Source organism: Podarcis tiliguerta (assembly GCF_965153285.1).
Source record: "Podarcis tiliguerta genome assembly, chromosome: 8".
Taxonomy (NCBI): domain Eukaryota; kingdom Metazoa; phylum Chordata; class Lepidosauria; order Squamata; family Lacertidae; genus Podarcis; species Podarcis tiliguerta.
The window spans coordinates 67974563-67998010 of NC_139541.1; the positions used below are offsets into that span (position 1 = coordinate 67974563).

Here is a 23448-nt window from a genome sequence, read left to right on the forward strand (position 1 = left end):
GGATCCAGCAGTTTACTCACCCTGCCATAGCACATAATTTTAGGTCCTCCGCCTAATGAAAATGCAGTCCCAGTGAAATCGCGCGAGGGCATTTAGCTAGCGAGGTGCCTGGCTGTGACTCAGTTTCTGGCTGAAATGGGTGGGGTATCTGTCATTTCTGATTAACTCGACGACAGGGCTTCCTGACGTGCAAATCATAACTTCACTTGCCTGTCCCCTTGGCCTGTCCTTCACTCCCAGAGGCAACCGGTTGCTGAATGGAACAAGGAGAAGGGTTCAAGTTGGGCTAAGAAGAGAAGAGAGAGGCCTGCAATCTTGTTGCTCGTCAACAGCTGCATGTGAGAAGCCCCTAAGACAGGAATGGGGAACCAGTGGCTCTCCAGATGTTGCTAGATTTCAGCTCTCGTCAGCCCCAGCCAATGATCACAGAGTGATGGGAGTTATAGTCCAACCATGTCCTGAGGACCACAGGTTCCCCATCCCTGTCCTAAAAGAATTTCAAGACTTGCAGCAGGCTCTTGATCAACGTCAAACACATAAACTGCATTTCGATATTATAACTGCTTTAGAATGTGTATCCCCCCCACCCCCAAAAAATTGTGGATCTGTTTGCCTCCCTTGGCTCATTCGGGAGGAAGGGTAGGATATATATTGATGATGAATATATAGGGTGCTTTGATGCAGGGGATGGGAGCTGTGGCCTTGATTCAATGTACACCCAAAGAGTTGCTTTTGCAGTACAGCAAACAAGTGAGCTGGCCTTTGCAGTTACGGCACTCAGACCTTGGATCGGCTTGTTTTGAGAAGTTCACCTGGGGCCAGGATTTCTACCCACTCTTTCTGCAGCAAAACACAATTGAAGCAGCTGGTGCAGATATTAAAAGAACAAAAAAATGCAAGCAGTCACATATAAATAGCAGCAATTGAAGTAGACATAAAAGAGGCCAAATTAGTAAAATGCATGTGCTGGCTTTTAAAATCTTTGAATTGACTTAGTGGTGGTTGTTGTGAACCGCGTTGGATGCATTTCATTGCAGAAAGGTGGATTAGACATTCTTGCAATAAATAATAAGAATAGGCACTGTAAGCAGTAGTATCTGAGAAATTCTAGTGGTCCCCCCATATACCAGGGGCAGAAAACCTGAGTCTCCTGCAATCCTGGTGTTGTTGTATTACAACTCCCATCATTTCTTGCCATTGGTCACTCCGGTTAGGGCTGATGGGAAGGCCACAGCTTCCCCATCCCAGCAATGTGTTAATAGTGACTTTTCCCGCCAAGTCTGGATCCTTATGTAGCCAAAACAGCACTATCTTACAGAATAAAGTAGGCATTAGCATGCTGTGGGGGGAACTCCAAGCTTTGCGGAAGCACAACAAACTTTAGAGGGGAGAAAGATAAGGGGCCAAAGGGCCCTCTCCAACAGCCTGCAGAGGGGCTGAGCATGCAAATTGGGCCTGGAGGACAGGAAAGACTCATGCTTAATGTTGTGAGATCACTACAGTTACAAACCGGGGCATTTCCCTTTTCTGAAAGTATATTTTGGGTTTAGGGGAAATGTAAGGTGACAATAGGCCTTTAGGCTGCAGCCAATGAACGAAGGTTGCCAATGGAGCTCAGTCCAAAGTGATGATAATATGTGAACAAATCAAAGTTCAGGTTTGAGAAACCTCAAATGGCCAGCGTCTTCCTTCCTCGTCTTTCAAAGCTGGTGCATTAACTACTTAGGATCTATTTGTCGAATGTCCTGCTTTCTCTGAAGACAAAAAACCCTGAAACAGCTTCTTGCTAACAGCCCATGTTTCTGTCGAAAGGCTGCAATCCTATGCATGCTTATTTGGGAATGAGCCGCAACAGATGCAGTATAACCTCCTTTTCAGTCAGCAAGCCTAGGATCCTGCTGTAAGTGTTTCTTCTGTGCAGCTGGGATCACACACAGCAAAAACTGAAGTTGAATTAGACCAGAAGTAGGGAACCTCAGGCCTAGGGGCCAAATGTGCCCCCCAAGCTTCTCTATCTGGCCCCCAGGACCTTCCTCAGGCCACACCCCTTCTCCTCAGGCCAGCTTCCTCACAAGCCCTGCTTCACACCCTCCTTGAGTGTTTTTGCCTGGCTGGAATATGTCCTTGAACTCTGATCGTACCTCTTGCTTGCCTTAATGGTGGATAGAGAGGGATGCAGGAATGTGTGTAGAAACAGGCCTACAATGCAAGAGTAAAATGCACATTTGCTGCTGTGTTCAACTTTAAGCATTGGCATGTGGCCCCCCGGAAAGTTTCCCAGAAGGAAATGTGGCCCTTGAGCTGAGGCAGGTTCCTCACCACCACCTGTTTCAGGGGTGGACTACTAGTGGGGAGACCTCACCTCAAATCCCAGCTCTGCCATAAAGCACACTCTGCCATGAAGGCGGAACGCTGCTTCAACCTAGTCACTGTGCAAACACAAAAAGTACAGAACAACATCCTTCAAGGCCAGACCATAGTACACCGGCCTGCGCCTGACTTGGCTTCTAGGCTAAGTCAGGGCTGTCTCACAGTGGCGTAGCGTGGGTTGTCAGCACCCGGGGCAAGGCAAGTAATTTGCGCCCCCTAACCCGTGGATTTGCGCCCCCTAACCTCCAGATGTTGCGCCCGGTGCTGCCGGCCCCCCCTGCACCCTCCACGCTACGCCACTGCTGTCTCAGGTTCCAGGCTGGACCGGTGACGGAATAATTTATTGCTTGCTGAAGTGCCCCGAGATGTGAAGATGGACCCTGATTCATTTGATGGCTTTACTAAGGGATTAGTGACCAGGGGTCAGCAAACTTTTTCAGCAGGGGGCCGGTCCACTGTCCCTCAGACCTTGTGGGGGGCCGGACTATATTTTTTGGGGGGAAAGTGAACGAATTCCTATGCCCCACAAATAACCCAGAGATGCATTTTAAATAAAAGGACACATTCTACTCATGTAAAAACACGCTGATTCCTGGACTGTCTGCGGGCCGGATTTAGAAGGTGATTGGGCTGGATCCGGCCCCCGGGCCCTAGTTTACCTACCCATGGATTAGTCCAATTCGTGGAGTAGAATTGGTCTGTCAACAGCTGTTAGATCGCTTAATGGAACTTCCATGTTGAATTGCTGTCAACATCTGAATACTAGGGGGCAGGGAGGACAGCGTGGGAGAGTTTTTGAAAAAGATTAAAGGTAGAGGGACCCCTGACCATTAGGTCCAGTCGTGGCCGACTCTGGGGTTGCGGCGCTCATCTCGCTTTATTGGCCGAGGGAGCCGGCGTACAGCTTCCGGGTCATGTGGCCAGCATGACTAAGCTGCTTCTGGAGAACCAAAGCAGCGCATGGAAACACCATTTACCTTCCCACCGGAGTGGTACCTATTTATCTACTTGCACTTCGACGAGCTTTTGAACTGCTAGGTTGGCAGGAGCAGGGACCAAGCAACAGGAGCTCACTCCGTCGCGGGGATTCGAACCGCCGTCCTTCTGATCGGCAAGTCCTAGGCTCTGTGGTTTAACCCACAGCGCCACTCTAAAGCAAACATAAATGTTTTGTCTCTGTGCCCTGTTTGTGGTTTGCCATGTTGGAAATGCATGGCTCGGCTAGATGAGCCCTGAATCTGACCCAGCAGGTGCTCTTTTTGCCCTGGCACCTTTCTAAAGCTGCTTGGGCTCATCTTTTTAAGTCATTGGCAACCTCCTCTGTCGCTTCTGCTGCTACGAGCTCACAAAGCTTGCACTTGGCACACAAAGAGGAGCTGGCTCTGTATTTAGAGGTCATCTTGGGTTATCTCCCTCACTGCTCTTCAACCATTGCCAGCCATTCCGAGCACTGTGCACACTCACAGTTTTTGGCCGCTCAGATTGTTTTGGTCTTGGTAAACCCCCTTCTCCTTGGTTATATTGTAGTTCAGTGGTAGAGAGTCTGCCTTGCATTAGAAGGTCCCCGGTTCAAGCCCAGGGAGAGCAGGGGAAAAGCTGCTGCCTCAAACTGGGCAGAGTTGCTGCCAGTTAGTGTAGACAGTACTGAGCTAGATGGACCAATGAGTCAGCACAAGGCAGTTCACTGCTTTGGAAACTGGTTTGGCTCACTTGGTTTTAATGTGTGCGGAGCCATTAACCTCTCTTTGCTGGTGTGCTTGCTCTTTGCTCGTGTTAGATACAGTGGTACCTCGGGTTAAGTACTTAATTCGTTCCGGAGGTCCGTTCTTAACCTGAAACTGTTCTTAACCTGAAGCACCACTTTAGCTAATGGGGCCTCCTGCTGCTGCCGCACTGCCAGAGCACGATTTCTGTTCTCATCCTGAAGCAAAGTTCTTAACCTGAACCACTATTTCTAGGTTAGCAGAGTCTGTAACCTGAAGCGTATGTAACCTGAAGTGTATGTAACCCGAGGTAACTCTAGCCTGCACTGCATGGATGATTTTATAGGGCGTGAGACAAGACAATAGCTATGCTTGCGACACAGGTTGGACTAAATAGCCCTTAAAGTCCTTTGAACTCTTTTGCCTTCTAATGAAGATTGAAGAGGTTATCGCAGGGAAGCTGGTTTTGTAAACAAGTTCCTAGTCCTCATGTATGTGTGTGTGTGTGTGTGTGTTTACAAGAAATATATTTAGCAATGGGAGGAATGTGCTAAGAGGAGATGACATTGTGAAACATCCCAGTCAATTTCGTTTGATTGGATGCATATCTCTTGGCTATTTCCATTGACGGGAAAGTACCTTCTCTTTTTAAACGTCCGGCTTACCTTGACATGCCTAACCAAAATTCTTCCTGCAGCAAGTCATGTTGGCTGCAGCTATGTGCATATAGCTGAAAAAAACTTGTGTGTGTGATTATTCCCCCCTCACCCCTTAGAAGGGCATCAGATCAGCAGAAAAACTTAGCATTTCGTGGAACATCTGTAAACGGCTGCAATTAAGCCTATGTTTTCAGGACCTGCACCTAAGTGGCTAAATTTTCCTGGTGTTATCAGGATAAGAGAGAAAGGTAAAGGGACCCCTGACCATTAGGTCCAGTCGTGACCGACTCTGGGGTTGCGGTGCTCATCTCGCTTTATTGGCCGAGGGAGCCAGCGTGCAGCTTCCGGGTCATGTGGCCAGCATGACTAAGCCGCTTCTGGCGAACCAGAGCATTGCGTGGAAACGCCGTTTACCTTCCCGCTGGAGCAGTACCTATTTATCTACTTGCACTTTGACTGTGCTTTTGAACTGCTAGGTTGGCAGGAGCTGGGACCAAGCAACGGGAGCTCAACCTGTCGCGGGGATTTGAACCGCTGACCTTCTGATTGGCAAGCCCTAGGCTCTGTGGTTTAACCCGCAGCGCCACCCGTGTCCCTTGATTGGCGGTGCATGCAAGACTCCTTAGGCCAGTGTTGGCCAAACGTGGCCCTCCAGTGTTTTGGGACTACAATTCCCATCATGCCTGACCACTGGTCCTGTTAGCTAGGGATGATGGGAGTTGTAGTCCAAAAACAGCTGGAGGGCCAAGTTTGGCCAACACTGCCTTAGGCACAAGCTGACAGTCAGAACCTGGGAAGCAATGTAAGGCTTCTCACGCACTGACAATGAGCTGATCTTCGACATTTGAGAAGACCTGCTTTGCACACACTGGCAGCTAGTTGATGGTTGGTGTTTTGCCCACTGTTCTGCCAACACGGTTTGATTTCAAGCTCCACACTCACCTGGCATGATTATGTTGCCAGGTGATTGACAGGGGAGCAGCCCAGACCCATTTCCCTCCCTCTGTTCTACCGTCTTTAACACTACAATTTTCTATAGAATTGGGGCTCTGGGTGTATTCCACAGTTCTGGGACCACACCATGAATTCAGCAAGAATTCAGCATTATTGTCTATTTTCTGTCCTTTAAGGGTGAATAGGTAACTTTGAAAAGTGTGCCTGATCAAATCAAAAGGAGCCAGAAGAGTAATTAAACCGAAATTTGCAGGGATGCACATTGCACAATCGTACAGAATGTGCAAATCAGTATTGGTAGAATGCTGTTTGGGTGAAAGGAATTACAAACAAGAAAGGTGGCTGCAAAGCCTATATTCAGTGATACCTCGGGTTAAGAACTTAATTCGTTCCGGAGTTCCGTTCTTAACCTGAAACTGTTCTTAACCTGAAGCACCACTTTAGCTAATGGGGCCTCCTGCTGCCGCCACGCCACCGCTGCTCGATTTCTTTTCTCATCCTGAAGCAAAGTTCTTAACCCGAGGTACTATTTCTGGGTTAGCGGAGACTGTAACCTGAAGCATATGTAACCCGAGGTACCACTGTACATGCTTATTCCCTGGATATTCCAAGTGAAATTGGGTGTGTGGCTAATGGAAGATGGTTCTTTCGCCACCACTGATTTCCTAGTGCAGGGGGCCTTTCCAGACTCTGTCCTTTCCCGCCAGAGAACAGTGACTTATAGTGAGTGGAGCAGCCCAGTGTTGATGATCCTGGGAATGCTCCTCCTATTGAGAGAGATAATAATAATAATAATAATAATAATAATAATAATAGTGTTGATGATCCTGGGAATGCTCCTCCTATTGAGAGGGATAATAATAATAATAATAATAATAATAATAATAATAATAATAGTGTTGATGATCCTGGGAATGCTCCTCCTATTGAGAGGGATAATAATAATAATAATAATAATAATAATAATAATAATAATAATTTATTTATTTATTTATTTATTTATACATACATACATACATACATACATACCCCGCCCATCTGGCTGGGCTTCCCCAGCCACCCTGGGCGGCTTCCAACAAAATATCAAAATACCGTAATACATCAAACATTAAAAGCTTCCCTAAACAGGGCTGCCTTCAGATGTCTTCTAAAAGTCTGGTAGTTGTTGTTCTCTTTGACATCTAATGGGAGGGCGTTCCATAAGGCAGGTGCCACTACCGAGAAGGCCCTCTGCCTGGTTCCCTGTAACTTGGCTTCTCACAGTGAGGGAACCGCCAGAAGGCCCTCGGTGCTGGACCTCAGTGTCCAGGTAGAACGATGGGGGTGGAGACGCTCCTTCAGATATACTGGACCGGCTGTATTTAATGGTAGTCCTTGTCTGCATAGACCTACTGAAATTAATGAACAACGTCCAAGTTAGGCATATTAATTTCAGTGGAACTACTTTGAGTAAAACTTAGTTGGAAATAATTCTTACCGTTAAATAGCATTCATGCTTCATAGAGTGTAAACATCAGTCTTGCTTCCTTCAACTAATGTGGAGTTGGTGTGCAGATGGTGGTTATTTTTAGAGGGCTTCTCAAGATGACCTGTTTATTTAGTATTCATCCTAATTTGCTTGCCCAAGGCTTACATGGTGGTTAGATTATGTCTGGTCTTTATTGAGCATTTGTTCTGATTTGTTTACAGGGCACTTACATAACAATAAGCATTCAAAAACTGCTAGCGCATTTGCAAATTTAAGCAGGGTCCGATATGGTTTCAAATTGGATGCCGGACCTCATGCTGAGATTCCTGCTTTGCAGGCGGGTTGGACTAGATGACCCTTGGGGTCTCTATTCCAACTCTACAATCTTTCATTCATCCTGATTTGCTTGTGGGGTGTTTATACACCATCCTGTTAATCATTAGTTCAATGCATTTCCCTGTCACTTTCCAAACCACACTTTTTATTTTTATTTTTAAAAAGTGGGTTTGCCATGCTTCAATCCACTTTAAATGCATAAACCTAAAGTACCAGCGTGCACTTGAATTCCTCCTGTAAAAGAACTGGCAGCCAGGAGGCGGTGATGTCTGTGGGGGCATGTCACAAGTCCATCACCTGCCCCCTCTCCCTCTGTTCTTCTTCCCTTCATTGTCTGTGAATTTTCCCTGTCTAGCACTTGAAGAGATCAAAGGTCCTAAGGAAACAACAGCCCAGACAGCAATGGACTTGTGACAGGCTCCTACTAAAATCACAGGTGCCAGCCATCATTATCCATGTTTCTTAAGATAAACACCATAATTGCTCTCGGTGACTTTCAGTAGTCATAAGGCTTGCAGACAATGAACCCTGTGAATAACATCAAATAGCCATTTGCACCACAAGATTGCTCATTGGGATAGCATCACTTGGTTCTTTGGCAACTGAAGGCAAAATGTCGCAAGGCTATCGCAGCAGGGCTAATCAGACCACAAGGCTAGCCGTGGCCCCTTTTATTATGTAGGAATGAATGGGGATTTGCTGCATAGGACTAGTCCTGGTAGATCCCTCTGGGATAGCTGTGCGAAGGAGCCTTCAGTCAAGAAGCACATTAGGAGTAAAGGTCCTTGCAGTTACATTTCCCATGGTGTCTGTTAAGTGCTGGGTCCTTCTAGGTCAAATTTGGAAAGTCATCCTTTCCCGTCTGGTTTTTGCACCGTCTGCGAGATGGAGTTAGTTGACCCGGTGTGTGATCTTTGTATTGAGCTTCACATTAAACCAATGGCTTCAAGTTCCAAGAAAGGAGATTCAGAAAAAACTTTCTGACAGTAAGAGCTGTTCGGCAGTGGACTCTCCTTCCTTGGAGGTTTTTAAATAGAGGTTGGATGGCCCATCTGTCATAGATGCTTTAGTTGAGTTTCCTGCATTGCAGGGGGTTGGACTAGATGATCCTCGGGGTCCCTTCCAACTCTACAGTTTCATGATTCTATGAATTTGTTAAGGGAAATTCCTCCTTTCTGGTCTTGCCGGATCTGCCTGTAGCTTTTGGTACCGTAGACCGTGATCTTCTGTTGCGTTGCCTGCTACATTTGACAAGGGTTTAGGGGAGTGCCTTCCAAATGATTTGCTTCCGCAGTTCAACCGAACGATCCAATTGATTTCATCTGTCAATGTAAATTGATAGGAATTGATAGGAGGGTGATCAATATATATTGCTACACTGATGAGACCTCACTCTAAGGAAGGGAAAGGAGAATGTTAGCCGCTTTGAGACTCCTTAAAGGGAGTGAAAGGCGGGATATCAAAACCAAACTCTTCTTCTTCTTCTTCTTCTTCTTCTTCACTCTAAATGTATTTTGAGTTGCTTTGGGACTGTTCATGTGTAAAGTAACCCATAAATGAAATAATTAAAAAATAACAGAAAGTTCAGGATCAAGTTACAGGGTTGTTTAAAGCTGATAGTGAATGCACAATCTGTGCACATTGGTACCTCTGGTTATGAACTTAATTAGTTCCAGAGGTCCATTCATAACCAGAGAACGCTCGCAACATGAGGTGTGCTTTCACTAATAATGCCTGCCGCACTGCCCGAGCGCGACTTCCGCTCACATCCTGGGGCAAAGTTCGCAACAAGGGACATCTACTTTCGGGTTAGTGGAGGGCGTAACCCAAAGCATTCGTAAAGAGTATGGTACATAACACGATGTACCACTGTACACAAATAGTTGAAATGCACAAATGAACAAGCTGCACTCTTTCACACAACAACTTGAACATGTACAGGGACAGCTTGTACCTGGGTTCAGTGTAATGTGTGAACAAGCTTTATCTTTGTCCTAAAACAGGGTCTGAATGTCATGTTCAAATGGCTGAGGTTGAATAAGTTAAAATTGAACCTAGACAAGCTGGAGGTGGGCATGGTTGAGAAATAGCCTTAGTCTGGAGGAGATCAGCCTACCGGTGACCAATAGGGTTTTTGTGATCCTCGGTTTTCACGTTAAGAGCCTAGGATCCAGTAATACTGGATCCAGTAATACTGGATCCTAGTGCTGTTGCCAGGAGGTGTCTCCCCCACCCCCCATCTTGGGCTGATTAGGAGGCCATTTTATGGCGAGGCGAGACCTTGCTACATGCCAATCCATGCTTCTGAAACTTGGAGCCTTGATTACTGCAGTTGGTTTCACATGGAGCTACTACAATCCAAGATGACTTGGAAGCTTCAGCTGTCACAGAACACCATCTGACATACGGACACAGGGAGTTGTCTTCTGCCAAGTTGACAGAAGACCACTAATTAAAGACCACTATTATTTCTATAATGACCGGCTGTGGTTCTCCATGGGTTCAGATCAGACATGAGGTGGTAGTACACAGCCGTCATGAATGGTAGCCATTGGTAGACTTATGCTCCATGAATTTGTCTGTTTCCCCTTTTAAAGCCATCTGTGCTGGTGGACCATCGCACCTTGCCGCACCGAATCCCATTGTTTAGCTATGAGCTGTGTGATACCCACCCAAAATGCAACTTGGGCTTTCCTGGGATCTAAGATTACGTGAGAGGCCTGTGTCCCATTTTCTCCTTGCCATGTAAAACAATATGTACCTCTAGCACATTTCCCATGTTCCTAAAACTAAAAAGCAACCTTTCCCAGTAGGCAAATTGCTCCAACCCCTTTCTCATTTCCTCCAGGCCCCCTTTTTGCACCTTCCTCAGCCCCCAGGTACTGAGTGATGGGCAGGGAAGAGGAAATTCCCGACCCTTTGGGGAGAAGAGCAGCGGCTCCCCATTGCAAAACTGTAGAACTGCATTATAACTTTGTGACTCACACCTGACGTGGGAATTGGGACAGAGACTTCTGCCCTTGAAAACAGATGGCATCAGGATACCGTTGGAAAGGAAGGTTGCTGCCAAATAAGAGGAGGATACAGTAGTATATTTTTGGCTTGCTCGTATATGTTGTGTCATCATAAAATTGGGCATTCCCTTCTCTTCCCTCCCCCTTTGTCACTTTTGTGGGGGCTTTCTCTGTTGTTTTCCTCCTTCCCCTTGGCATAATGGGACTCATTATGATCAGAGCTGAGAATGTTGCATACCTTTGCAAATACGCAGCCCACCCCTCCTTCCAGGCTGAGTTGGGGAGGCGAGGGGCTGCATTATCTTGAAATTCTGGACATGGAACACTGCCTATGCCTTCTGCTCAAAGTGGCAACTTCAGGAAAAGTGCGTGGCCTGCTTTCGCAGAGGCCGCAGGTGGCCGAGTTGCTGCTAAATGACCTTCTGCCTGAGGGATGTGAGTCATTTCTAAACAGGCTTCGCAGAAAGGCACAGCAATGGCCTTTAATGCACCTCATGACAGTCTTGTGAGGATAAGCACATAAGGGCTGGCTGCTTCGGCATCGCCCTTGTCCAGCATCCTTGGTGGCAATATAGCAAACCTTGAATCATAGAATTGCAGGTTCAGAAGGGACCCTGAGGATCTTGTCCAACCCCCTGCAATGCAGGAAAATGCAGCTTACAGGGATCAAACCTGTGACCTTGGCATTATCAGCACCACACTCTAACCAACTGAGCTATCCAGGCGTGCAGGGACCTGTTCTGCATGTGTGACAGAAAACTGTTATTTAGCTTGGCATTGTCTACACACTGACTGGCAGCAATTTTCAGGGTGGGGGGTGTACATTAGTCTTTCCCAGTCCTACCTCGAAATGGCAGGGACTGGACATGGGACCTTCTGCATGCAAAGCTTGTGTTCTGCCACTGTGCAGTAGCCCTTCCTTCACCAATCAGATCCATTTGAATCACAGCTCTTGAAAAGAAAAGCAGTTAGAAATATCCTTTCCATTATACTTACCACCTGCTTTCTCTTTCCAGGTGCTGGTCATCTTCCCAAGGAACTTAATGAAACAAGTAGAAGAATAAAGAGTTTTAAAAATCCATTTCCTCGCTCCCATCTGAAAAAACAACCAGAAAGCAGGGGAGTAGAACAAACATGGCGGACTATTCAGCTTATAAAGAGACGTCAAATCGTCACTTACGTTTCAAGCTCCAGAGTCTCGGCCGCCGTCTCGATGAATTAGAGGAAGCGACGAAAAACCTCCAGAAAGCTGAGGATGAGTTGCTGGACTTGCAGGACAAAGTTATCCAGGCAGAAGGCAGCAACTCGAGTATGCTGGCTGATGTGGAAGTTTTGCGCAAAAGAGTCTTGAAAATTGAAGGGAAGGATGAGGAGATCAGGAAAGCGGAAGAGCTTTGCCAGCTGATGAAGGAGAAACTGGAGGAGGAGGAAAGTCTCACTCGGGAGCTGAAATCCGAAATCGAGCGGCTTCAGAAGCGAATGGCAGAGCTGGAGAAGCTGGAGGAAGCTTTTGGCAGAAGCAAGAATGACTGTACTCAGCTCTGCCTCAGCCTCAACGAGGAGAAAAACTTGACGAAGAAAATCTCGACAGAACTGGAAGTTCTTAGGGCAAAAGTAAAAGAACTTGAGCAATCTGAGGACAGGCTGGATAAAACTGAGCAGAGCTTAGTGAGTGAACTGGAAAAGCTTAAGTCGCTAGCTCTCACGTTCGTTAACGAAAAGAAACACTTCACTGAGAAGGAGAAGCAGAATGAGAAAATAATACAAGAGCTGACACAAAAGCTTGAGCAAAATAATAAACTGAACCGGGCAGATCAAACGCGAAACACATCTAACCTGCTGGAAAGATCTTCTAATAGTATTCTGGACAGAAATGACCTGAGGATTGAAGTTGACTTGACGACTTCGGCGCTGTCCTCGAAGGAAACGAGGAGAAAAGGGAGTTTGGAATACCTAAAGCTTGTGGAAAACGAAACTCGGAACAAATCAGAAAATCAGAAGAATAAGAACCAAGAAGACAACAAAGTGAAGGACCTCAACCAAGAAATTGAGAAGCTAAAGACTCAAATCAAACACTTTGAGTCTTTAGAAGAGGAGCTCAAAACCCTGAGAGCAAAGAATAATGACCTGCATGACAGCTACTTGAGCGAGCAAAACAAAAACAAGCTCCTCATAGGCCAACTTGAAGAAATAAAAACGCAGATGAAGAAGCAGAAAGAGCTGGAGAACGGTGAGGCAGAAACAGAGGAAATTAACTTACCTAGCCGAGTGAAGCACGACAGACCCAAACACAGAGCTGTCACAGCGGAGTCAGCTATTTCTAAGCATAAGTCTCGGGAACTTTCTCCTCAGCACAGGCGGGAGAGAATACGCAACCGAGAATTCTCATTTAATAGCGAGAGCCAAGGCAGCAAGAGGGTCACAAGCCCTAACCTGAATAGCAGGAGAGCAGCCAAAGCATCGAGCACATCAGCGTTATTGGACACCTTAGCAACTGATGCTAAACGGACAGAAGACAAATCCACGCTGGGCACGCACTTTTCCTCACAGAAAGACAGTGGAAACCCACCGGCTGAGGTGAAGAAATCTAGAGAGCAGCCATCTGTGCTTAGTCGTTACCCGCCTGCAGCACAGGAGCACAAGTCTTGGAAAGCCTCTTCGAAACCCAAGAACGAGAGTGCGTTGAGGAGCAAAGCGGAAAAAACCTCTCAATCACCAAACGACGCTCATCACTGTAAGTCTGACGAACTTGAAGAGAAGCCCAGCAAAACGGAAACCTCCATATCGCCTTCTGAAAAGGGAATTAAGACGCAGGTTGCAGAACAACCTGCTCTTTCGACAGAGACTCGCATCTCAAAAACTAACCGCGGGGCCTCCAATGGAACTGCTTTGTCCTATAGGAATTATCTCTCTACGGAGACGTTAGCTGCTGAACCTACCACCTCAAAGATGGAAACCGCTTTGGTCTCATCTCGCAGGCAGCACTTGGAAGAGAGCTCTCCGAAGGCAGTAAACTCCCAGGAAAGAGAACCTCCGCACGAAATGGTAAAGCCCTCGCCTTTAGCAAAGTCTTGGCTCATTTCAAGAAGTCAGGAAGATCTCTTGCAGAGTCCCTCAGATCCTCAGAAGGAAGAAATGGATCAAACCGCTGCCTCAGCAAACTCTAACAATGGGGGCCTAAAACCCACTTCTGCAAGGGCCAGAGCTATCAACACCAACAGCCATGAAAAATTCAGCACCAGTGAAGAGACGAGTAAAATGGCAACCGCTTCTGCTGCTGCTGACGCAGGGCTGAAAAGGGAACCTGCATCTCGAGAGTTCGCAAGCTCCAAGAGGGGTATTCGAACGTCTCCTTTTGAAAACGATAAGAGTACTAGCAGCGAGGAAGAGCTCAGCAGGTCCTCCAGGGCTTCTTCGGCCGCTGCCCTTACAGGGACGAAATCAAGAAGGCAGTTCAGTCCCAGAGAAGCACTGAGGTCTAAAGCCGTCATCAAGCCTGCGATTGTGGAAAAGGACGTGAAGGAAATCATGGGTGGCACAGGGCCAGAAGCCAGCTCTGAAAAGCAGCAGCCTGTCTTCAAGACAGTGTCACACAAAATGACGAGCAGCATCACCATTTACCCATCTGAGCCTGTGACTCAAAGGACCAGCACGAGTGATGCCACGAAAGAACAGCAGCACGTATCCGCCAGCAACATCCGAGTGCTTCCGAACGAGCTTTCGCTGGGGACAACCGCGACCAGCACACCTTACGAGATACCGATTAACAAGAGCAATATAACCCTGAAGTTACCAGAGGCTGAGAAGAACGGGGACCCTGCTCCTAGGAGCAGGGTGGAAACGGTCGTCTCGAAAAGCAGCATCACGATAAAACCTTCTGAATTCAGCGAGAAGAACAGCGAACCACCTGTGGAGACAATCAACTGGAAGAGTCACGGTGCTTCAGAGGCCAACTCACCTGACACCAAACACGTCACGGTGAGGAGCGCATGGCGAACGCGACGGGGCTTGCAATCGTCGGAGGACTCTGGGACGAAGGCGGTCGAAAATGCAACCCCTCGAAATCCATATAGGTCATCTACGGACCCCCACAAACCAGAAGGGACTAGTGCGCGCATATATGCAATTGAGCAGAATTCCAGAAGGGCCAGCGCTGGTATAAACTCTTGGAATGCTCTGGAATTAGACTCTAGAAGGACCAAAAGTAGCTTAACCGCATCCGAGATGCTCGGCCAGAGGAGCTGCGTTAGTGATCCTGCGACTGCTTCCCCTTGGAGCTGCACAGTATTACCGGTAAGCGTGCTCCGAACTTTTACTTTAAAACTTTTGCATTCCTAAATCAAGACAGGTGGGGAAATACCTTTAAAAAAATAATCAAGGGGAAGATGAAACTTTTTTGAGGGCATGGGCTACACTTGCTAGGAAAGTCAGAATCTGTCTCAGTCTTTGCCTCCCCACCCCCCTCAATATGTAATAATACAATAATAACATTGGCATATTTTATGTATGTGTTTATTTGTATAATATATTTGCCTTTTGTAGCTTCACAGAAGGCCGCTTGCAGAGTTCTTTTTAAATTAGAAAAAAGGTCAAATAGTAAAATATAAAATACAGTGGTACCTCGGGTTAAGTACTTAATTCGTTCCGGAGGTCCGTTCTTAACCTGAAACTGTTCTTAACCTGAAGCACCACTTTAGCTAATGGGGCCTCCTGCTGCTGCTGCACCGCCGGAGCCCAATTTCTGTTCTTATCCTGAAGCAAAGTTCTTAACCTGAAGCACTATTTCTGGGGTGGCGGAGTGTGTAACCTGAAGCGTATGTAACCCGAGGTACCACTGTACATGACCTTGGGCAGGGCTCCACAAATGTTGACTTGGCGTATGAGCCAGCTGTCATTTGTTCTCGTCGTCACTTTCCTTCCCTGCATTATTTGGCATGGGGGAGACGGGGGCTTTTCTCATTTCCGTGGGATATGGGAGATGAAAGAAACAGAGGGAGTTGCTCCCGCTGCTCGGAAGGGAGCCCTGTTGTTCCTTTCTTGCGCACAAAAAAATCCAGTGGAAAGGAAACTTCTTGGGTTTGCCTGGTTCTCAAAAGACAACAAAGTGAGTGTAAGGCAAACCTGTTTGGCTACAGAATTCTGTAAATGGGTTGCCATTTACAAAAAGCCCCCCCCCCTCCCCTGTCACTACCCACCTTACCTCACCCCAAGTAGCAGAGTCACCCAGATTCTAATAAACACCAAATATGTATTTAAATACCAGCAACCCATAGCTCTTCATTGGATCAGGTGCTGTACTGACTTGCCCCCATCCCTTAGCTAAGCACAGGCTTCCTCAACCTCGGCCCTCCCTATGTTTTTGGCCTACAACTCCCATGATCCCTAGGTAGCAGGACCAGTGGTCAGGGATGATGGGAATGGTAGTCTCAAAACATCTGGAGGGCAGAGTTTGAGGAAGCCTGGCTAAGCACAAACCCTGGATGTCATCATCGATGGCCAAGTGAGAGAGACTGTGGCTACAGTTTTATACCAATTTACCTGGGACTAAGCTTCAGTGAATTCTTGTGGGATTTTCTTCTGCGTAGACATTTATAGAATTGTATTCTTAACATGTCTGACCTGTTGGGGCACGGTCCTTGGGGAACTTTCCAGCATAATCCATGCTAATAAGAGAGAGAGAGAAAGATGGGTGCACTTTTAAATAATTCTTACTATTTCACAGAGTTGTCATAAATTTCACCTTTATTTGATGAACTGAAATGAGTTGTTTTCTTCATCATACAGTGATTGTGCTCTGTGGAGGAGGTGGGGGAGGAGTTCTACTTAGATTGTTTATCTCAGGCACCAAAATATCCCAGGCCCTTCCTATCCAGTCAGTTGCTTTATATTCTCTGTGTGCAGTTCATTGGGGATGGGGTGTCAGCGTAGCACCTAATCTAGTGGAGAGATTCTTGTCGATATTTAGATAACTAATTGGCGCTTGAGTTCTAGTGTTAGGAGGGAGCAAAGTAAACTCTTCTCTGCCCACTTTCTCCACGGTATGCATAATTTTATAAAATTCTATCATGTCACCTTGGTCGCCTTTCCCCTAAATGAAAAAAAAACCCACCCAAATGCATAGGAGCATAGAATCTGAGAGTTGGAAAGTACCCAGTGGTCATCTAGTCCAACCCCCTGCAATGCAGGAATCTCAGCTAAAGCATCGCTGACAGATGGCCATCCAACCTCTGTCTAAAAACCTCCAAGGAAGGAGAGTCCGCCATGGGAAGGAGAGTCTCATGGGAGTCTGTTCCACTGCCAAACAGCTCTTCCCATCAGAAATTTTCCCCCCGAATGTTTAGTCAGAATCTCCTTTCTTGCAGCCTGAAGCCATTGGTTCGAGTCCTAGCCTCCATAGCAGGAGAAAACAAGCATGCTCCCTCCTCCATATGGCAGTCCTTAATATATTTGAAGATGACTATCATATCTCCTCTTAGTCTCCTCTTCTCCAGGCTAAACATACCCAGCTCCTTCAACCGTTCCTCATAAGGCATGGTTTCCAGACCCTTGATCATCTTGGTTGCCCTCCTTGGCACACATTGCAGCTTGTCAACATCCTTCTTAAACTGTGGTGCCAAGAACTGGACATAGTCTTCCAGGTGTGGTCTTACCAAGGCAGAATAGAGTGGTACTCTTATTTCTTTTGATCTGGACACTATACTTCTGTTGATGCAGCCCAGAAGTGTTGCTCCATCCCTTGATAATTCTGGTTGCTCTTTCCTGAACCTTTTCCAACTCTAAATATATCCTTTTTGAGACGAGGCGATCAGAATGGTATTCAAAATGTAGACTTTTATGCATATAGGCTTTCTTGCTTCAGCCAGGTAGAGCCAAGGGGAGCCTTGCTTCAGTAGTGGTGGCAGTGCAGTCCCAAGGCCCTGTAATCACATGATCTCCCATCATGTGACTAATGTGTGAAGGGGGGCTTGTCTTAACCAGCCCAAAGTGTGCCTAGGTTTCACTGAAATCAATGGGCCTTGGGGTTATAAGTTCAATTGAAGAAGAGAAGAATGTAAAAAAAAAACCACCCCACCACTGGGCACAGAATAACGACCGGCCGTTTGTTGGGTGTTCACACAAAACTATGGGGCTGTGTTTGTGTGTGGAATGGAGTTTCCTGGAAGAGGGTGTGACTGAACAGAAGCATTCCAGACTGCAGCACTTCCCATCCCATCTGTTAAAAATAAATTATGTAGGCAGTATTTACAGTGCTAATAGGAACCATGTCAGTGAGAAATGAAATTTTAAACCCTTCTTACACTTTTGGCACCTTAAATTTAGAATGCAGCAAGGCAGGAAGCACTTATTCCATCCAAATCAGCTCTGCTGCCTCTCTGTGCTCTTTTACACCTGCACTATAAATATCCTGTGACTCTCCTAGGCAGTTCCTTCCATTGCCCCAATACTGTCACAGGTAGGAGATATACATCGTTTCTCAGACTTAAACACCTGCTGACAGTGGAAATGAAAAACAACCACAGCGACACCTCATATATACATAATGCATGGACCAAAAAAAAAGTACACGCAAATATAAGTGCATTAAGGATACACTGATACACAAGTAAATGTATTTCAAAATCATTAGCAAATACAGTGTAACAAAAGTCTTAATCGCCCGGCTTACAAGGGCGTTATCTGCGGATTAATCAACGATAGGAAAATGGGTCTAACGACAGAGCATTATATAGCTCGACAGGAAACTGATCAATCTCAAAACAACTTGAATCATGAGCATAAAGTGCAATCAGCATTGGCTACTGAAGGATTTCATTTACCGTATTGGCCTGAATATAAGCCTCACTCCCCCCCCCCCAATTCCGACACTGAAAAGTTAAAGTGCGGCTTCTTTCACAATCTTACGGGTATTTTTAATTTTTTTCTCTCTCCCCCCCTCCAATTTTAAAGGTGCGGCTTACATTTGGGTGCGGCTTATATTCAGGCCAATACGGTATTTCGTTCTTTCCTTTCTTTCTGCATTGCAGGGAGTTGAACTAGATGACCCTTAGGGTCCCTTCCAACGCCACGATTCTGTGATCCACGGGGGTCTTTCATCCGGCCCCTGCCCTGCTTAGCTTCAGCAAAGTTGCTGCATCGTATCCCTTCAAAGTCATGCCCTGGGATTTATTTGCTGAGTTTTATCACTTTTTAAGAAATTTGTATCTGCAAAAGACACTGAGATATGCCAAAAGCCTTTTTGGAAGATCTTAAGAAACGGGGGAATCTCTTGCTGACTCTCTTGTTAGGATATATCCCTTTTCCCTTCAAAGAGCTACAGTTTTCAGTCTGTTTTAACAGTCCCTCTTCCCAGGGAACTCTGGGAATTGTAGCTCTATGAGGGAGGGGAATAGAGGTCTCCTAAGAACACGGGTGGCGCTGTGGGTTAAACCACTGAGCCTAGGTCTTGCCGATCAGAAGGTCGGCGGTTCGAATCCCCACGAGGGGGTGAGCTCCCGTTGCTCGGTCCCTGCTCCTGCCAACCTAGCAGTTCAAAAGCACATCAGAGTGCAAGTAGATAAATAGGTACCGCTCCGGTGGGAAGGTAAACGCCGTTTCCATGCACTGCTCTGGTTTGCCAGAAGCAGCTTAGTCATGCTGCCCACATGACCCGGAAGCTGTATGCCGGCTCCCTTGGCCAATAAAGCGAGATGAGTGCTGCAACCCCAGAGTCGGCCACGACTGGACCTAATGGTCAGGGGTCGCTTTACCTTTTAAGAACTCCCGCTGTCCTAAACAAACTACAGCTCTCAAGATGCTTTGGTGGAAATCATGACCGTTTAAAGTACTGTCACAGTAGTGCAGAGTACTAAGACCAGGCAGCTTGACAAATCACATTCCAGTGAAATAGTTTGATTGTAACCAAAATGCCGCATAGTTCCACTCGCTTCTGTGCCATTTCCCTAAACAAAAGCTTTTAACAGAGGAGCCATAGCTCAGTGGTAGAACACGCGCTTTGCATACAGAAGTTCCCGGGTTCAGTCCCCAGCATCTCCAGGTACTGCTGAGATTGTCCACTTCCCCTAAAAACCTGGGGATACTGGCCTAACTCTGTATCAGGTAGCTACCTGTGTTCCTAAGTGACGATCTCTTGTTTCGCAGCTGTCTCTTGAACACATGGAAGATGAGAATCGAATCCTGTTGCTTTTGTCCACCTGTGTGTGTATGTGTGCAGGAAAAATTGGAAATGGGAAATCCCTGACATTAGGGAGGGTCTTCCCTTTCTGGTGATAGCCATTTGTTCGAATAATATAATCAGCGAAACATTCATAACACGGAGATGATTTCGGGTAGAGGGAAGACTTAGCAGACCTCAAGCGCACAGCCTTCCGAATGCTTGAGGAAGCAGAAGGCAACAATTAAAAGTGCGTGCGTGCATGCACTTTTTGTTTTAAAGGACATGTGATTCTGAGGGACTCATACGGAATGATTTTTGAACGTTTCTGGGTTTGGCTACTGCCCCTACTTGAATAATACCAGCTTGAAATTAAAGCACGGCCTTGTGCTTTAGTTCCCTCTACTGGTGGTAGCCTGCAAGTGCAGTATTATTATTATTTTTAAACGCACACCCCAACAAAGTCCCATTTGGATTACTGCAGTGCGCTCTACGTGGGGGGGCTGCCTTTGAAGGTGATTTGGAAACTACAACCAATCCAGAATGTGGCTGCTAGACTGGCGACTGGGAGTGGCTGCTGGAACCACATAACACCGGTCTTAAAAGATCTACATTGGCTCCCAGTTCGTTTCCAAGCACAATTCAGTGTTGATGTTAACCTTTAAAGCCCTAAATGGCTTTGGCCCAGTATACCTGAAGGTGCATCTCTACCTCCATCATTCAGCCTGGACACCGAGATCTTGCTTTTGGGCCTTCTGGCAGTTCTGTCTTTTCTAAGAAGTGAAATTGCAGGGAAATTTTGGTTATTGTTATCCACCCTGCAGAATGCCCTCCTGGCAGATGTCAAAGTGCAGTCCCCTCCTGAGAAAAAGATTGCTGCCCCTTTTGAACTTATGGAGGCAGCCACCTTTCCCCCTCAATAGAAGGTGCCTAAAAGGTACTGTACATATTTTTCTCCTTACAATACCCCAGGAGGGGGCCTGCCCAATATGATGTGCGGTTGCTTCCTAAAGGTAAAAGTAAAGGGGCCGACTCTGGGGTTGTGGCGCTCATCTCGCTTTATCGGCCGAGGGAGGCAGCGTACAGGTTCCGGGTCATGTGGCCAGCATGACTGAGCCCTTTCTGGCAAACCAGAGCAGCGCACGGAAACGCCGTTTACCTTCCCGCCAGAGCGGTACCTATTTATCTACTTGCACTTTGGTGTGCTTTCAAACTGCTAGGTTGACAGGAGCAGATACCGAGCAACAGGAGCTCACCCCGTTGCAGGGATTCGAGCCACCGACCTTCTGATCGGCAAGTCCTAGGCTCTGTGGTTTAACGCACAGCGCCACCCGCATCCCTAAGTTGCTTCCTAGAGCATTTTAAAAGGCATTTTCTGCACGTGGTGCTGTGCTTCACTTACTAGGTGCTCCAGGGAAGCTGAAGATGATTTTTTAAAAAGAAAGAGGGAGGGAAAGATTGGACCACCTCATAAATTGTAAGTTGTCAGACTGTTATGCCCAGAGCGGTTCATTGGTACGCTGGTTGGATTAGCACCTGAGAGACTAGGGTTCAAATCCCCACCCGGCCATGAAACTGGCTGGGTGATTTGGGGACAGGCACTGCCTCCCAACCCAACCTACCTCACAGGGTTGTTGTTGATTAAATGAGGTGAGGGGATAAACAAGTTTGCCACCTTGAGCTCCTTGGAGAAAAAGGTAGGATATACATGCAACAACAACAACAACCATCATTATTATGTTTGGATCTACCTATTTCTCTCCTATTTGCTGGCCCAGGAAGTGCAGCTTGACTCTGTGAGTGCTGCAGCAGTTCTTAACTTCATGTCTCAACATTGTGTTTGTGCAGATAGGCATTTCTAAATCCACTGGAAGGCAATGAGAGGAGGTGCCTTGCTAGCCGCAGCTGCCCTTCTTTGTTTCTTTTTCTTTTTAAGGCATTTTAGTAATTTTTCATCCAAGATCAGCAAAAGACCAGTAAAGTACAATTGAACAAATGCAGATCTCATATCATTCTCGCCCCCCCCCCCCCGGTGAATTAAGATACATGGCAGGTGGGGGCTAAAAGCCAGTGTGCCAAATACAGAACAGGAAAAATGGTGAAGCAGTCATGCAAAAGCACAGAGTCTCTCGCAAACCCAGCATCCAGAGCAGAGGGCTTCAGACCTTTGGAGGTGGAATTAATAAAAGTCAGAAATGGAAACCGCACATTTTCCAACGTGTCTGGTTTAGCTTGGCCTTTGGCCAGTCTCAAATTATGAGTAAGTTTCTCCATCAAAGCCAGACATCAAATACGCCTGGTACCAGTTTTCGGTGGAGGGGGCTGAGGATGTTTCTCACTTTCCCACTATTGATATCCTAGCTGCAACGAGAAGAAAGGAAATGAGAGAGCCCTGTGGCTGACCAAAAGGGAAAGCAGGGCTGGAGAGGGAGACTTGGGGACTGTGTGGCTTATGTTTTTAGAAAGCTCACAGCCCTCCTACCAAGCCATGGAGTCGGGCTTTGGGGAGGGAAAACTCACCCTGGGGGAAGTGAGAGGGCAGGGCTCAATGGCTTTACCCAGACTCTGTGTCTGGAAGCAACTCCTGCGAGGCTCCATCGTATTAAAGCACCCAACCTTTTTCCCTGTTCTGGTACAGGAGGAAAACAAAGATTTTGTTCCCAGTTCCAGAAGAAAACCGTTTGGCTCCTCTGAGCAGCTAACCCGGGCTGACACACCGAGGAAGAGGCCAGACGCCAGGCTGGAGGCGACACGCCAGCTGTCGGACAGCAAGGCTGAGGAGCGGAGGCGTTGGACCAAAGGCTGCTCAGAAGACAACTGAGCCTGTTGATGTTGAGGTATGTTCGTGTTGTTTTAAACAAGAGGTCCTTGTTCCCACTTTGTCCTCTTATGGGTAGTCCCTGACTGTGTCATCTCAGCCATGTGCTTAAGTTGGACAGGGCAGCATGCAAACCACTTGCTTGAAAGCATCTGATCAAAGTCTCCCTGCATGTGCAAAAATGTCACAGGCTTTCCATGAATAGTGATGATAATGAATGATAATGCATTGCTCCATGTATGGCTTCATGCCGTGCGATCTCAAGGTGGTTTGTGTAGGACAGAAGTCATAGAATCATAGAGTTGGAAGAGACCACAAGGGCCATCGAGTCCAACCCCCTGCCAAGCAGGAAGCACCACCAGAGCACTCCTGACATATGGTTGTCAAGCCTCTGCTTAAAGACCTCCAAAGAAGGAGACTCCACCACACTCCTTGGCAGCAAATTCCACTGTCAAACAGCTCTTACTGTCAGGAAGTTCTTCCTAATGTTTAGGTGGAATCTTCTTTCTTGTAGTTTGGATCCATTGCTCCGTGTCCGCTTCTCTGGAGCCGCAGAAAACAACCTTTCTCCCTCCTCTATGTGACATCCTTTTATATATTTGAACATGGCTATCATATCACCCCTTAACCTCCTCTTCTCCATGCTAAACATGCCCAGCTCCCTTAGCCGTTCCTCATAAGGCATCGTTTCCAGGCCTTTGACCATTTTGGTTGCCCTCCTCTGGACACGTTCCAGTTTGTCAGTGTCCTTCTTGAACTGTTGTGCCCGGAACTGGACACAGTACTCCAGGTGAGGTCTGTCCAGAGCAGAATACAGTGGCACTATTACTTCCAGTCGTATAAAAATGGATTCCATTTCAGGAAACCATGAACAAACTGACCACAACTTCAAATAACTGAAAACTTCCAACCACCCGCACAAACATTAGCATGATCACCATCAAAACAGCTAATAACAAAAACTAGCAAACCACC

The 23448-nt window shown here is 46.8% G+C and overlaps 1 protein-coding gene across 2 annotated transcripts in view; it reads left to right on the plus strand.

Moving 5' to 3' along the window:
* The window catches only part of LUZP1 (leucine zipper protein 1), a 68777-nt gene that overhangs the window by 38692 nt on the left and 6637 nt on the right, over positions 1–23448 (plus strand). For both annotated transcript variants that reach the window (XM_083454841.1, XM_083454840.1), the window contains exons 2-3: positions 11521–14797; positions 22294–22492. In XM_083454841.1, the coding sequence (XP_083310967.1) occupies positions 11639–14797; positions 22294–22476 (3342 nt within the window). In that variant the 5' untranslated portion in view covers positions 11521–11638 and the 3' untranslated portion in view covers positions 22477–22492. The remainder of the gene's footprint in view (positions 1–11520; positions 14798–22293; positions 22493–23448) is intronic.